The sequence below is a fragment of the Podarcis melisellensis genome (assembly GCF_964234715.1).
Source record: "Podarcis melisellensis genome assembly, chromosome: 1".
Taxonomy (NCBI): Eukaryota; Metazoa; Chordata; class Lepidosauria; order Squamata; family Lacertidae; genus Podarcis; species Podarcis melisellensis.
The window spans coordinates 97,218,903-97,235,275 of NC_138528.1; the positions used below are offsets into that span (position 1 = coordinate 97,218,903).

At 41.0% G+C, this 16,373-nt stretch overlaps 1 protein-coding gene across 1 annotated transcript in view; it reads right to left on the bottom strand.

The window, feature by feature from the left end:
* Window positions 1-15,598, bottom strand: part of LOC309379298 (von Willebrand factor D and EGF domain-containing protein-like) — a 195,746-nt gene extending 180,148 nt beyond the window's left edge. The window contains exon 1 of the mRNA XM_081928384.1: window positions 15,372-15,598. Coding sequence (XP_081784510.1) covers window positions 15,372-15,474 — 103 coding nt within the window. The 5' untranslated portion in view covers window positions 15,475-15,598. The remainder of the gene's footprint in view (window positions 1-15,371) is intronic.
* Window positions 15,599-16,373: the final 775 nt, after the last annotated feature.

The following is a 16,373-nucleotide window of genomic DNA, read 5'->3' on the forward strand; positions in this document are numbered from 1 at the left end:
ATGCATTAATAAAGCTGTAATAGCTGTGAGGGCAACTTCCTTAACTGGACCTGCCATTTTAAACCTTTCCTAATAATCTTACATGGGATGCAGGTGGCGCTGTGGGTTAAAGCCTCAGTGCCTAGGACTTGCCGATCGAAAGGTCGGCGGTTCGAATCCCTGTGGCGGGGTGCGCTCCCGCTGCTCGGTCCCAGCGCCTGCCAACCTAGCAGTTCGAAAGCACCTCCGGGTGCAAGTAGATAAATAGGGACCGCTTACCAGCGGGAAGGTAAACGGCGTTTCCGTGTGCGGCTCTGGCTCGCCAGATGCAGCTTTGTCACGCTGGCCACGTGACCCGGAAGTGTCTCCGGACAGCGCTGGCCCCTGGCCTCTTGAGTGAGATGGGCGCACAACCCCAGAGTCTGTCAAGACTGGCCCGTACGGGCAGGGGTACCTTTACCTTTACCTTACCTAATAATCTTACTGTGCATTTAATTTGCTTCCTGTCCTTATTAGCTCCTGTCAAATAAGGCGAGGCTATTGTGTCTTGTCTTGCTCATTTTAATTTAATCATTGTTCCTGTAAACAAAAGAGAAAGTGCATAAATAATTTCGTCCTGGAAGATGAATGAAAGGGGAAAGGGAAGATGCCCAGCTGAGCTAGTTTAAGAATGTATTACTTTAATCTTGAGGTAAATTTCTCTGTCTTTCTATGAAGAAAGGCAGAGAAATTTACCTAAGATTGCTTTCCCAATTCTTCCCATGCTACAAGATCCAGGAAATGCCCTGCCTTGCTAGCTAGTTGGTTGGCATGATGAAAAAAAGACAACAGAGTTCCAGAACAGAAAATTTCAGCTTGCATGACAAGCTGCACCTGCTGAAATTCCCTCTTCTAAACAACAATGATGTGAAACTGCATTTGGCTTGGTAGATCAGTGAGGGATAAGGAGTAGGATTAAATGAGGGATATTGGTGACCATCCCAAAACACCACTTGGCACAAACAGTGAAGGTTTCCCCTCTCAGGAAGAGCTTTCTATACATGGAAGTTCACTGGCTGGGATTTGGCTGTCTTGGCTGCTCAGGCCAAATCAAGATACAGAACTTCATTTTCTCTCTCCTAAGTTTAGTTACCACCGAATGCACTCTATGTACTTGCATTATATACTGCATCTTGCTAACCATTATTACCTATTTTGCCATATTAACATGAGTAAGTGGACTGTTCTTAGCATATTTGTTCATGTTCCCTAGCCATCTGACAATAAATATCCTAGTAACTTTAAAATCTCTGATTTGTAGACCCTTTCTGTGAATAAATTAAACTGGATTTATAGTTGCTTCTCTGCAGTTCCGTAGAGGTCATTGCGAATGTGGACTCACAGTGCTCTGTTTTATTCTGTTGTATTCCCAAGTGTACTGTAGATATTTATTATTTGCAAATATTTTTTTCAGAGTTGCATCCAGACACACTTGTGCCTAGAGTAGATCTGTTGTAATCCATAGGACTCAGATTAGTCAAGACGGACTGAAGTTCCATTGCTGTCAATGGGTCTACTCTAAACAGAACTGCAATCCTAAAGCACAGACACAGAGTCCTACCTTATCAGCTGATTTATCTGGGGAGGTAGGTTGTGGGGCCCCCTCCATGCATAAAATGATCGGTTTGATGATTCGGGAAATGCAATTAGCATCCACATTAGTAGGCAAGGCTCTGCCTGAGCACAGTGCTCTACCTACACCATCCTTATAGCTATTATTTTGCCACCACAGCCAGAATCAGTGGGGTTTTGGGAAGCCAGGTAAGATCCCCAGAACTAGGGTTTAGTCTCCTCGAACTCCTCGAACGAGTATCGAGGATATTCTTCAGACTTGATTGCTACCAAATCCAAGAGAAAGCTGACACACTCCATGTACAGCTTTCCTTAAATTCTGTGGCCAAAATTGGAAACTTATCAGCATGCTATGTAACTACAAGTGCATAACCATTCTATTTTTAAAGTATTCCATTTTTTCCTACTTTAGAGCTGAACCACTCAAGCGGACCACACACACAAAATTTAAAATCACAAAAGATCAGAAAGAGAGAGAGAGGAGAGAGAGAGAACTAACATTCATGCCAAAGGCCTTACTAAACAAAAACAAAAACAAAATGTGTGAACATAATCTTTCAGCATGGGAATATAATATAAAGTAGCTTCCTGTGGTCTAAATCAGACTATTGGTTCATCTGGCTGCCTATTTTGTTATTTTAAATCTCTGCTGGGGTTGCCTCACCAAAGAGTAATTGCCCCAAACTTGGATCTAGGCAGGAATTCTCCTTTTATACCTATTTTTTCCTTGCAACCAATGCTGAGTACATTGTCTAGCAATGGCTGTGCAGCCCTACCTGGAGACTGAACCTGGGATCTTCTGCATGCAAAGTAGATGCTCTACCATTGAGCCATAGCTTCCCCTCACACCTTCAGAGATCTTAACCAGACAGGCTTGTGCCAACCTTGGATATAACTTTCCCCCTCGCTCGCCCTGTTTCGCAGTGTCAGAATGGTAGAGTTATTTATTTATGTATTATGTTTCTTAAGAGAAATGTAGTCCAATGAACAAATGATGGATCACTTCAGAGTTATATAAATTATAGAGAAAGCTTGCAGTTGAGGGTATGTTTTCCTCAAATAAATAAATAAATGTTGGGCTTCCTTTAAAAAACAACAGCACATAATTAAAACAACTCTGTGGTAGCTTTCATTGTCACAAATGAATGCAGAGTTCAAGTGCAATATATTTTATTCAACAGAAGCTATAACAAAAAGCCAAGGAATTGACATTAGTTGACAAATAACTTATTCTTGTCATTTTTATTAATCTTGATATATGAGCCATATTATAAATTTGTCTCTGGTGTGTGTGTGTGTGTTTTGTGGGAGAGAGAGAGAGGGGGGGTCTAAATTACACAACACTGGCAATATTAGTCTGTGCAGTGAAAATGACTGCACAGCATGAACAACTGGCTAAAAAATATGTTCATTTTCAATCATTCAAATTATTACTCTTTACGCTTTTAGATTTTCTCCTAAATAAATGGTAATTCTTGAAAACAGAAGAAAAATAGAGATTTGCTTCCCCTTTGACCAGCATTCTAAATATTCAGGGTGAGGTAAAAGTTTTTGGCTGAAAGTAACAATGTAGTTTATTTGTTGTTTTAGCAGAATTACAGTGTAATACTATGTGCTATTATGCAGAAATCTTATTAGTGGGACATATTTGCAGATGAGTGCTCTTAATGCCTAAGAAAACAGTCAGCTTCCATAGGGTGACATAGTACAGAGATACTATATCATTGGATTCAGTGGAGCTACATATATTGTTTAAGATTAATATATCACTGACATTGGGGAGTAAGTCAGTTTGCAGAAGTCTAATTTACATTTTTAACCTTCTACCAGAAATTTATTGTTTTCCTCAATTGGTGAAATGGATGCCACATGTCTCAACATCAAATGGGTCTAGAAAACTGGCAGAAGTAGGTATTTGTCTGCTAATGGGGATATGGTGCTGATGAAAGGTAGCTCCACAACATTTTTTTAAAGCCAAAATATCTTAGTTGTCATTGACAGAAAGTGGGTGTTTTAATAATTCAGGGAAGTTTTTGAATTAAATTGAATTTTTATGTAATAGACCTTAAGCCAGGGCCTTTGCTTCCTATAATACACAGCAAATTTATTTCACATATCCATTTTATTAAAATAAATCAGATAGTAATAGGGTAATTTGATAATTCAGTGAAGTCAAAAAGAAGACTTTAACCAAACACTTCAAATATATTTTAATAATGGAGAAAGAATAAAAATAGGTCTGTCTCTGTGTTCACCATCAAAAGAAATTACAACTTAAAAAAAGACAGACTATGACCGTACCATCAAGCAATGGTTACCACACTTGTACAGCGCATACACCTGAACCTATTTTTCATGTTTGAGGAATAAATTACAAGGGATGACCGAGGAATTTAGTCTGGTGTTAGGGAGACTTATTCCCTTAGCAACCCCTGATTCCATTCCAACCAGAAGACAAGTTGTTGTCAGTCTAGTATAGCTGGGCCAGAAACTAGCACAAGTTGCCAGATTTATAGGAGTGTAGGTAATTTAGGACACTTGGTCTAGATAATAGAGCATTCTGAGGAAAATTGAAGTGAGATGAGAGAACAAGAAGAGAATTAATAGAGAACTTCACCTATTCTCAGTCTGCTGCTATGAATGGACAAGCGGATTGTGGAGGTTCGACCATTAGGAATTGCCCAACCAACTCACCCGCCTTCTTACTTAAAAACCAGCTAAAGGAGTCACACCAGTTGTTGGCTTCCTCCTTCTTAGTTTGTGTTGACATTGTAAAACCCAGCAAGGAGGATAGGGACAAAACTAGTATTAGGTGTCTTTGCCAATCATTAGCTCCAGCTCCCCTACTGTTGGCCTCCCTGTCTTTCACCCAACCATTCCAATTGTACCCATTACTATTGGTGGAAGAGGAATTCTCAGCAGTAGATTAAGTCCTAGATGACAGAGGAATCCATCAGATTGAGCATCCCCCATACCCCCAAAAAACTGATGTTGAGGGATCAAACAGCCCTTCATGATGCCGGGTGGCGGGAGGGGAGGTTTGTACATAGGATTATACAGGAAAGGAGATCACTTCTCTATCTTCCACCTGCAGGAGCATCCAGTTAGTGGGGTGAGAGCCTCCACAGGATCAGAGTCCTATCCATGGACAGAAAGAGACCTTCTCTTTACAGAAGGATGTTTGGAGACAGACTACAGCTCAATGGTGGAGTATCTGATTTGCAGGGAGAAGATCCCTTGTCATCTCCAGGTAGGGGATGGAGAGATTGCTGTCTGAACCCCTGGAGAATCCTTGTCAGTCAGTGTAGACAATACTGAGCTAGAGGTTGGTATAAGGCAGCTTCCTATCCAACTCATGGTTTTGGTGCCATTGGTGCCATTATTGCCTTTCTGATTTTCATTTTAAATTCTCAACATGATTTAAAATCCAAGGTTACGCCCTATGACTCTACTGCTATTGATGTAGACCGCCACCAAATTGGCCACATCCCTTTCCCCTTTCCAGGTGCTCCATCACACACAATATGTGGTGTGAATAGGTTACATTATCGTATTGTATTTAATTCCAACTACAGATTTCAGTTTCTTCACCATAAGCAAGGCAGGTGGCCCTGTGGCTTTCAGGAACAAATTCTATGGACAGGAAAGAATTATTTATTACTGAAAACAGTATTATAGGAGATGAATGGAAAAGCATTGAAATTAGGTGCTTTGGGGTGTTGCATCTCAGACTCATTACATCATGCTGTTAAATTGGTATAATGATTTGAGATTTTTGCCCAAGGAAATGGGGAACTATTTAGCACTTTTTGATTCAACAATAATTATTAGAACATCTGCTGTTGAATAAATTTCAATCTGTGAATTTTCATTTTCTAGCTGGGGCAACTAGGGAAGGCTTAAACGTTTCCTGAGAAAACACTGAGCACTTGAATACAGTATAAATTATGGAATGATATATTATATTTACCCCAAGTGTATTTCTGATTTCTTCCTGCTGGGTTTATTAAAAACAACATTTTTATACAAGTTGGTAAAAAATGAATTAGACGATGTGAAAAAAAGTAACTAAACATGCATATTGATACACTTGGAGAACAGAGGGCAAGCTCTTCCCCTGCATATATATGCACTACACCTGCAGAGCTTGTGATCCACCAAGTCTATCATAGCCAAGCATTGGGGAGGGGAAGTTGTACCTTGTCCAGTGACTAACAGCCCACCTCTTTGTGTAGTTCCAGGCAACTGGGCAAAGTACGAAATCTGTTGAGCTTGATTGGCTATCACACAATGCTCTGAAATGGCATTTGGCTTGGTATGTCTTGGTAGAGCTATTGTGGTGTACTGTAGTGGTTAGGTTCAGGTAGGTAGCCGTGTTGGTCTGACACAGTCGAAATAAAAAAATAGTCCAGTAGCACCTTAGGTAAAGGTAAAGGGACCCCTGACCGTTAGGTCCAGTTGTGACCGACTCTGGGGTTGCGGCGCTCATCTCGCTTTATTGGCCAAGGGAGCCGGCATACAGCTTCTGGGCCATGTGGTCAGCATGACAAAGCAGCTTCTGGCGAACCAGAGTAGCACACGGAAATGCCGTTTATCTTCCAGCCAGAGCGGTACCTATTTATCTGCTTGCACTCTGACATGCTTTCGAACTGCTAGGTTGGCAGGAGCAGGGACCGAGCAACGGGAGCTCACCCCGTCGTGGGGATTTGAACCGCCGACCTTCTGATCGGCAAGTCCTAGGCTCTGTGGTTTAACCCACAGGGCCACCCACATCCCTAAGTAGCACCTTAGAGACCCACTAAGTTTGTTCTGGGTATAAGCTTTCATGTGCATGCACATAAGTACTAGGAGAGCAGCTCAGCCACAAATCTCACTGGGCAATCTTGGGCCAGTCATAGTCTCTCAGCCTACCCTAACTCACAGGGTTGTTGGGAGGATAAAATGGAGAGAATCGCATCTGCTGCCTTCAGCACCTTGGGCAAATGGTGGGATTTTAAGGTAATAACAACAAAGTAAGATTATTGTAGTGTGATAAAGCAGGTAGGACTTAGTCCTTAATAATGAGTTGTTGTCAGAGCATTTTATGGATTTTGTATTGTCAGAGTTTTAAATTTTTCTCTGGCTGTTTTGTGTTGTCAAGTCACATATATATTTTTACTGTAAAAAGCAACTGATAAATGAACTATATAATAATAACAATATACAAGTGGTGCAGGCTGTACCCATTCATGCTGATCCAGAGACTCGGCAACATAGGAAATCAGACCAATGGTTCTTTCAGCTTAGATGGTCTACAGTGACTGGCTGTGGTTCAGCAGGTTTTCAGAGAGTGGCGTCTCTCAGTCTGACTTGGAAGTTGTGATGTACTGAACCCGGCAACTTTTGTAGGCATTGCATATGTTCTACTACTGAACTACAGCTCTTTCTTTGTGGCAATGGGGATCTGATACATGCATGTGCTTTGACATTCATTTCATTATCAGGGACAGCCCTTCATCAGCATTAATTTGTGAATGTACAGCTGCCTCTTTCATTGAAATCAGTAAGGTGGCCCAAGCATGCATTACTTCTGTTGTGCTTAACATCACAGTCTTCACACAGCCCTCAGCTGGAGTGACTAGCTCCATTATGGACACAAGGAGACATCCAGAAAAAGAAAGGAGAAACAGAGGCTCATCCTTTCTCAACCCTGTTACAAATATTATGAATTAAGTCATGAAAATACATAGTTAAATTATCTCTCAGTACCTCAGGGGCAATGAAACAATGTTTTTACAGTGATGATTTGTCATGACTAATGTGATCCAGAATATCAATAGGTTTGGCTTTGGGGCTGAATTATAGTTAGGGAAGAGAAATGTCCCCTTTCTCTCTAAGATTAGCTACTTCGAAAGTACCTAAAGGCTTGGCTGCATGAGCTGGCATTCTACTGGCAGAATGCCTGGAACTGGGTTTTAAGGATTCAAAATTTGTTTCAAGGATACAATTTTTGACCTTCTGCCCTAGTTCCATCACAGAAAACACTGGGGAGTGGGGGCACACAACCCGTACTCCTTAAAAGCTCCCAAGTTCAAAAAGCCATTTGGTGAACTGTTAAAAGAAGTGTCATTCGTGTCCATGTGTTATTCGTGTCCTGATTCCCCCCCCCCGAACACAAATAGACAGTTGCAGATATGTAAGTCAAAGACAAGGCTTGAGGGTGGCAATGGAAGTCTCCCCACAATTCTAGGTTTAACTTTTAACTGAGAACAATAGCCAGATGCCACTGAAATAAACAAGAAGTGTCCACTGACCTCCCTGGGGCACAAAATGTGTTGGTGTTTTTTTTTAAAAAAATAACATTTAGCTTTTGTTAAAAACACCACCGCCACCACTCTACAGCCATATTCTTTCTCATATATATTCAAAAGTTTGGAGGAGTTTCTTCTTTGTCCCACACTCCCCTCTGGGAAACTGACATTGTGGTTATTTAAGGAGATGTTGAACATTCTCTGTGCAAGTTCAGCCCTCAGGCAGGGAGAGGAGAGGTGCTTTGAAACAAAGAAGATTAATACTGTACTATTGTTTGAAGTGTTAATGAACTGAAGTGCCCACATGCTCATGCAAATGAGAGTAATAAGTAAACAAGAGCAAGATATGCTAATTGACAATGGATATTGTGATGGGATATTGCATAATTTAAGCTTGCAGAGAACCTCCCCCCACCCCACAATAAAACTATTTAAATCAGTATATGAGAGGTTTGTTTATATAAGCAGCTGATGTGCTTATATCCCAGTCCGATCTTGTGCTCTCAGAATACACACACACAAATATATATGTGGGATATAGATAGGCATAATCCCTCAGGCAGAATTTTTGGGGTGCCCTCATGTCCCCTTGACTTCCTGGTATCCATTACATTTCCACCCACATCTATTCTCCAGGAAGTGCTGCATAAGATATGGGAACAGAAGGCCCAGGTGGTCTGATTACTCCTTCTGGCCGGGCATGGATGTGGGAGCTTTTATCCTGGCAACTGCCACTTTGCCAGGACATGCTGTCCCAAGGCCCTCTCATTCACTCAGATCCATGTTGGCTTTGTCTGACTGCGAGGATTTTGAATGGAGTTGTCTGAAGAGACTGCATCTCTCTCAACCAGTAATTACAACCATTCTGCATTCTTTCCACACAATGTCTATACCAGGCCAGCTGGAAAACTTCTGAAGTGGTCCTCAGGCAGAGCTATGTCAGTGTGCAAGCTGACAGTTCCTGACATACCTGCCTTTCTACAGAAAAGCCCCAGCAAAGGACTTTGACCCAACACACTGAACCACCAGGCAGCAACTCCATCATCTATTCTTTCACTATCAGGTGCTAAATTGCTTTCCTCATGGTGCAGTCCTAGAGTGTCCACTTGGCAGCCCATCGTTTTCCTTCCTAAGAACTATTTTCTCAACTCTGCAGAAGCCTCTCTTTGAACCCTTGGGCAAAATGTCACTTAAACACTCATCCTTTAAAATTCTCTTTCTAATTGCTGTTACATCTGCTCATAGAGTGCCAGAGTTGGGGGCTCTATCTGTAGCAAAGCATATCTGTATTTTCCATAAGAACATGGTGGTTTTGAGAACTGACCTCTCCTTTCTACCCAAAGTTTTGTTGAGATTCCATGTTCAGCAAGAGTCAATTCTCTTCATGTCTTGTCCCAGCTCTTCTTATTGAAAAAGGCCTGGCACACATTAGATGTGAAGTGTGCACTCGAGATGTACTTAGCCAGGACTAAAGAGTGTAGATTAACTGACTTCTTTGTTTCCTTTCATCCCACTTCGTTGGGCAAAAAGCTTAGCTCCTCCACCTTATCTAGGTGGCTTATAGCTTCTATTGTGATGGTATATGGAGGTTTGAAGCTTCCCCATCACTTTCTATTACAGGTCATTCTATTAATCCGGCAGCTACTTCAGCAGCTCTCTGCCAATGCCCCTTTGATGTCTGTCTATTGGGCTGCCACTTGGGCACCCCAACTACATTCACAACACACTGCAAGTTGGAGGCTTAAAGCACGTTCTTCCTCCTTAGTACAGGGTGATTCCATAACAAATGATCCAACTTTTTTACCTATGTCATCCAATTTTCTCAATAGTCTGTACCCTTGTTGAATGATCAAAACTAAGTTTAAATCTGAAATGGTCGCTTTTTATCTCATCCCTTTTTTATCTCATGTCCCTGAAGAGTTTTTTTCCTACCGCCTTGTCATCAAGGCTGAACCTCAAGCTCAACCTGAGAGCCCAGCGAAAGCCCCCTAAATCTACCATTCAGGCAAGTACCAACTATACTCTTTCTGCCCCCTCTTCCTTTCACCCATTGTCTTTGGGAAACAGCCAATTAAAATAGTGTTTTGACAGATCACTGCAAATATGGTACAGCACACAAAACTGGGAAGATGCCACCATTTCAGAATAAACATTGCACTTTGATTTATAAGCTGTGACACTATGTATTCCAAATTTTGTAGGACTTTTAAAAATGTCCTAACAAAGTTGTGAGTGTTTGCTACATCATGAGAAGAACAGTAGGATTTTGAGAGTCACTGAACTGATGAGATGTTAACATTACCTAAGGGATCATGCATTGGGATTGCCAACAAATGAAGCTGTCAAGAGGCTATCATGATATAAATGCACCTGCCACCATGTAAGATGCATCATATCAGTGAAGCCTACAGATAATTTGCTGTCCAATCCAGAGAAGCTGCCCTCTGTACCTAACAAGGGAGTAGAATATACTTACCTGCCAATCAATGAATAAACATAAAAACAGCAAGAAAAGTCATACACTTTCCTACAATTCTGTTGATATTATATTAGGCAATCCATTCTGTTTCTGCCATTTTAGGACTATTCCCCCCCATGATTCTCAGAAGATGTCACAGAGCAATCAAAGCAATGGAAGTTTATAGTCAAAGAGCTATGCATCAGAAATAGGTTTACCTTAAACAAAATCATATAGAATCATAGAACTATAAAGTTGGAAGCTACCCCGAGGGTCATTTAGTCCAATCCCCTGTGATGCAGGAATTCCAACTAAATCATACATGAGAGCTCAGTATGTGTAACTCCTTTCAGAATAGAACATGCATTTGTCCGTTGCTTAGAATTATATGCTTTTTAATCATGTAATGAAGTCATCAATATTGAGTAGACAAGAGGCTGCTGGTGGCCCATTGACAATTCTGTCAAGGAGCATTGTGGGCAGAAACCAAAGTAGTAGCTCTGTGCATGCAACAAAGCTTTGGAGTTGTGTTTGCAAAAGGCCAGCTCTCACCACCGCTGCCTATAGGAATTGCCCATGCTTGAGTGGGGAACCATTTTCAGCCGGAGGCCACATTCCCTGCTGGGCAACTCTCTCGGGGCCAGATAATAGTGGTGGGTGGCAACAGAAGCAAAAGTGGGTACAGCAATGCATGTGACTCTTCATACAATTCAGCCATGCAAAATTCAGATGTTTTATTCATTCACAAAAAACACCATTATCACCACCCAGGCAAGTAAATACCATATTTTTTGCTCTATAAGACTCACTTTTTGCCTCCTAAAAAGTAAGGGGAAATGTGTGTGCGTCTTATGGAGCGAATGCAGGCTGCGCAGCTATCCCAGAAGCCAGAACAGCAAGAGGGATTGCTGGTTTCACTGCACAGCGATCCCTCTTGCTGTTCTGGCTTCTGAGATTCAGAATATTTTTTTTCTTGTTTTCCTCCTCCAAAAAATAGGTGTGTCTTGTGGTCTGGTGCGTCTTAAAATGTACCGAGTGAAAAATACGGTACATTGTGTTCAAGAACACCTTCCAGCCAGGCAAACGAAGGGCATGGTGAGAGGTGTGGCTTGGGGAGATTAACACTGGCCAGATAGGGAAGCCTGCAGAGCAACGCCCAGCCTCTGGTCTGAGGTTCCTCAGCCCTGCTGTGAGTAGAGTCCGATATCCTTTGATTCCCCTCTCCTCTTCAACTAAGAGAAACCTAGCTGCAGGCCTATATTTCAGAAACCCGCCAAGGGTATATAATCCTATTATGAAAGCTGTTCCATTATCAGTAGTGGTATGCAGCCTGAATCAGTTGGCAAGGTTCAACAAACAATGCAACAATACATTTTAAACCTGTACTGCTTCTTAAAATTACAGCTTCCACTGAGGAATCCAAAAGGTGCATCTGTCTTTCAGGACATCTTCCTGGTTCCAATCATCTCACAAAGATATGAAAATACAGTTTAGGAAAGAATATAAAGATATGTTGTTATTAAGGTTAACAATAGCATATGGTTTCCTATCTTTCTTTTTTTAAAAAATGAGAAAAAGAAAGAATGCCACTGAATTCCTATTAGAAGAAGAAGCAGCCACACTTAAATCCAATATAGATATAAAGTTTTACAACATTCAACCAAAGCAGAAACTATTAAAAGATCAGAAAACAAGAAAATACTGATTTAATTGTACAATTTAGTTTTTAAAATTTGAAGAAGGAAATGGGCATTTAGCTTCAAGTTATTGGCACAACACATAGCCTGAAGATCTTTTAAATGAGAGTATCCTGAACAGCAGTGTGGTCATATGGTAATGGAGCTATCAGCTTTCCATTTGTATATTAGCCTCTATATAATAAAAATGTAAGAATGTCATCAAGCAACACCTATTGGAAGATTTGTAGTGTCACATCACAATCCTGGATTTACATGAAGTCAGGTTGGGACAGGGCAGCAGAAAATGAAGGCAGGTTGAACAACTGCTGTGGCATTGGCAGGGAGAAGGGGGATGAGACTGAGAGGAAAATGGCAGTTCTAAACAATGGCAGAGGTTTGAGTAAAGTAGCTTCACTGTATGTACTATAGAATATTTGAGGGCTCTGCATCCTTTATCTCCCTCACATGAGCTGAAGAATGGAAGAAGGATAAGTTTGAGCACACCAAGAAGGGAGAGACACTGAAAGCGGGGATAGTGGCTTTGTCTTTACACAAATATACTCCTGCCATTGAATTAAATGGTCAAAACATTATCTTTGTGTCATTTATCTGTCGTTAATCTGTTTATTGCAGGGGACTGGAATACTACTGCCCACCCCAATCATGCCACACACAATACCGCAGAAATTTCTCTACTCTTGTCTGAGGAGGAATTTCCAAACTCACTTTGAATTTAGGAGAAATCTGTTGGCAGCATTCACCAACACTAATATTATGCTTAATTACAAGGCAACCTACCCCCAAATTGCATGTTATGTTAATCATATTTTTCTTTCACTTGTAGCCAGCATTGGGGAGGGGGGGCAAGATTAGTATTGGGATTCTGACATGGAAAATGGTTGTTTTTTTTTCATCCTTTGTCCCTGTTGTGATTTAGACCGGACCATGCTATTTGGAAGGAGGCTAAAGCCAAGGAGCTTTGCTCCCTTGCAAATAGCAGGTGTGAGAGGGGTAATGGACTAGGTAAATCTCTCCCCTGCTCCTTGCCAGGGTCATTATCCTGACTAGGGCCTCCAAAATGGCTATTGAGTGAGGAAATTTTGCACTTAGTGGCAAACAATGTGATTAACATAGCATGTAGTTTTGCCCTTAGAACTGGTAGGAAAGGAAGGGAAATTCAGAATGAGGGGAAGACAGACACGGATTCCACATTCTCCTGTTAATTGCTTACTTGTTGCTCAGCAGTCAGAAGTGGCCCAAAGGCATTTATGGTGTGTGTGCATGTGTGCATGCGCACAGTGACCTGCATGCTTGGTTCAATGTACTTTGGTTCTGCCTAGAGTCACATCTGCAACCTACACCTAAGATTCACTAGTAGCTATTATTATTTTGTTGTGCATAGTGCTTAATTCAAGTAATAACTACAGAAAGCAGTTACTGCTGGTAACCCTTTCATGTTTCTTCTTGCACAAGGAAACATGAAAGTGCGAAAATAATGAGAGTTTCATTAATCATTACTCAGTCCTCGCCTTGTAAATGTTGATGGAGAAAATCACAAAGAAAATGTTATTTCCTACTCCTTAAGATTTTTCTCTTCTCCTTAATGAGGCATCTGCAGACAGCTACTTGGTTGCTTTTCCCCTATCCACAGTGGAATTAGCAGATTTGTTATCGCCAGAATATAAAAGCAAACAGCATATGGTTTTGTTAATATCATCGTAATGTCACAGCACAATCTGTCACAATGCAAACTCCTTCCAAGCAATTTCATTTGAGTGGAATACTCAGCAAGAAATGAAAAAAGGAAGGCAATCACCAGTTTCATAACTCTTTCATAATGCTCACCTCTCCCATCATTTGCATCTGTCCCAGTGTCTATAAATATTACTTTCATTGGCTATAACCCCTGAAACGGAAATCAGTTGCCTCCAGGAATTAAAAAGTCATTTCCCCTTGGTGCAAAGTCTTTTCTATCAGATAAGTAGCCACTTATACTCTGGCAACCCTTCAAAGGGGTTTAGAAATTAGAGACACTGTTTGAAGATCAAGAAGATAAGGTGGTTTGCCTTGTTTTTCGCCCTGGAAACCTTGCTGGGTGACCCTTTGAAATTCAAATGAAGGATGCTTTAGATAGCTCTTTCTCTATACAGTATATGCCAAATGAATGCTGCCCATTGATCACTTTTGAAATCAACAGAAGGTCCAGCGCTTGCAACTTATTTTCTGAAATACTGCAGTATATATTCGGCAATAAGGAGATTTGCTTAGCGTACCCCATTCCAACTGTGGGCGCACATAGCCTTTTATGCTTCAATTTCACTGATCAGCTGCTTTGCAGAGATGGAAAACTGCACAGAGTCCTCTCTATTCCCATCCCTGAACACCTGCTCTGTGCTAAGGGCCTTTAACTATCAGGTTAATACATGCACAGCACTGGCAGCTGAATAATGGTGGAGAATTATGCGTGCACAATGATCCATCCAGCTAATGATGCACATGTGAATTGCCTGCAAGCACATACATGTGACCTCCAGCAATGTGACCTTTTCAAATGCCATGCCCTATCTATGATTGGAAGTGTTTTTTTCACCTTCTGGCTGTCCTTGCAGTATGCAACCTGTTAAACAGATGCTCTCAAAGTATCATGGTTAGCTTATGCATTCTACTCTGTTTTGTTGTCTGCCCATTATATCAATACTTCTAAACAGCATCATCTTTTCTGGGCATTTAAAATCTGTATCCAGTTATTGGATAATTAGGTATTTCATTTACGAATGCTACCACCACCACCACAAAAATTACTTTCCTGTCTTGAAATTTTATATTGCTAAGTGAGCCATTAAGACAACTGCACTTAAAAAAAACACACAAACAAAGCATTTCTTCTTACAGGACCTGTTTTAAAGGGATTTTTATTTACTCAGTTTAAGTACTTTCCTGTATTTAACTCCCCACCCCACCTCTAACAAGTGTATCTCAAAGATTTCTGTTTTGTTTCATTTATATGCTTTCAAAGAGAAATAACAAGATATACTAATACTTCAAGCCTAACAACTCTTGGAAGAAAATTCCACTGAAACGAGCAGGACTGATGCTTATGTAAAAAGCATCAGAACGAAGTTACAGTGGTGACATGCATTCCTCAGAATCTACAGTATTAAATTTAACTCTATTTCCAACTTACTTGGGATCTAGAAATGTGCTGTTGTTGTTTTGCATAATTTCTGAGTTTGGGTGTAAATCCCACACAATAGACAAACTCTTCATCCTTCCCAGTTCATTCCTCTTTGAGCCTACCACCAGCCTTCCCCACACCCCAGAAAGGACCAAGTGTTAAAAGCTCAGGATCCTTACCTAGTTCAGCTGCCCCGGGACCAAAGCTCAAGAAGGAACTCCAAACAAGAGCTGAAGCAGCTAAGAATTGCAGTTGGAGGCAGAAGGGCTGCTGCTGCTGCATGTTGTCCCAAGGGTATTGTAGCCATACGTCTGCAGTTAAGAATTAACTTTTTTAGAAGTCTTGGAGCATTGCAGGAAGACGCATCAGCTCTCCTTTGTGCTCGTGCTCATTTTTCTTTAACTTTCTGTTCTAGGTAGGACTGACTGTTTTGCCAGTTTCCACTTTTCCAATAGGAATCCCCCTTCTCCAGTTATAAGCACACACCCTGATCAGCAAAGAATGCAATCCCCAGTCCAGCTGCAAGCAGTCCAGCTGCTACAATTTACACACCCTTCAGCAAACACACACATACACAAATGGAGCAGTTGTTGCCATGTTCCCCGATACTGACATTTTCAACAAATCCACTGGCAAATTCAATAAAAGTAGGGTTGTCAGCCAAGTGCTCCTAATCAGGCCAAAATAGAGTGTGTGTGTGTGTGTTTTAAAGGACCCAAACTGTATATTTCGCTTGTACCCAGTATTTAGAGTAGGTTCATTCAGGAATGACCCCCATTTATTTTGGTGTTAGTGTCACTACTCAGGGCAATGTAACTTCTTTTGTGATTTGTTACCACTATAATAATTTCAAAAGAAAGCCATAGGACCACACTAGGTAAATGAGCATTTTCCATTCTCCTATGACTGTCTCTTCACAAACTGGCTGACAAACTATTACAACGAAATATTACATTGGAGTTGCTGTCTTGTAATGGAAACAGAATGCTGATCTTGATGCATTAGGGAGATATTATTAAAATGATTCACTAAGATCATTTTAGAATAATTAGAAGGATGTGTTGCTTAAATACAAGTGACAGCTCTCTCTCGTGTGTGTGTTTGTGTGTGTGTTTCACGTATACAATATCAGTGACTGACCAGGAATGAACTGTTGGGGTTGTAGGGCAATCAATGAAGAT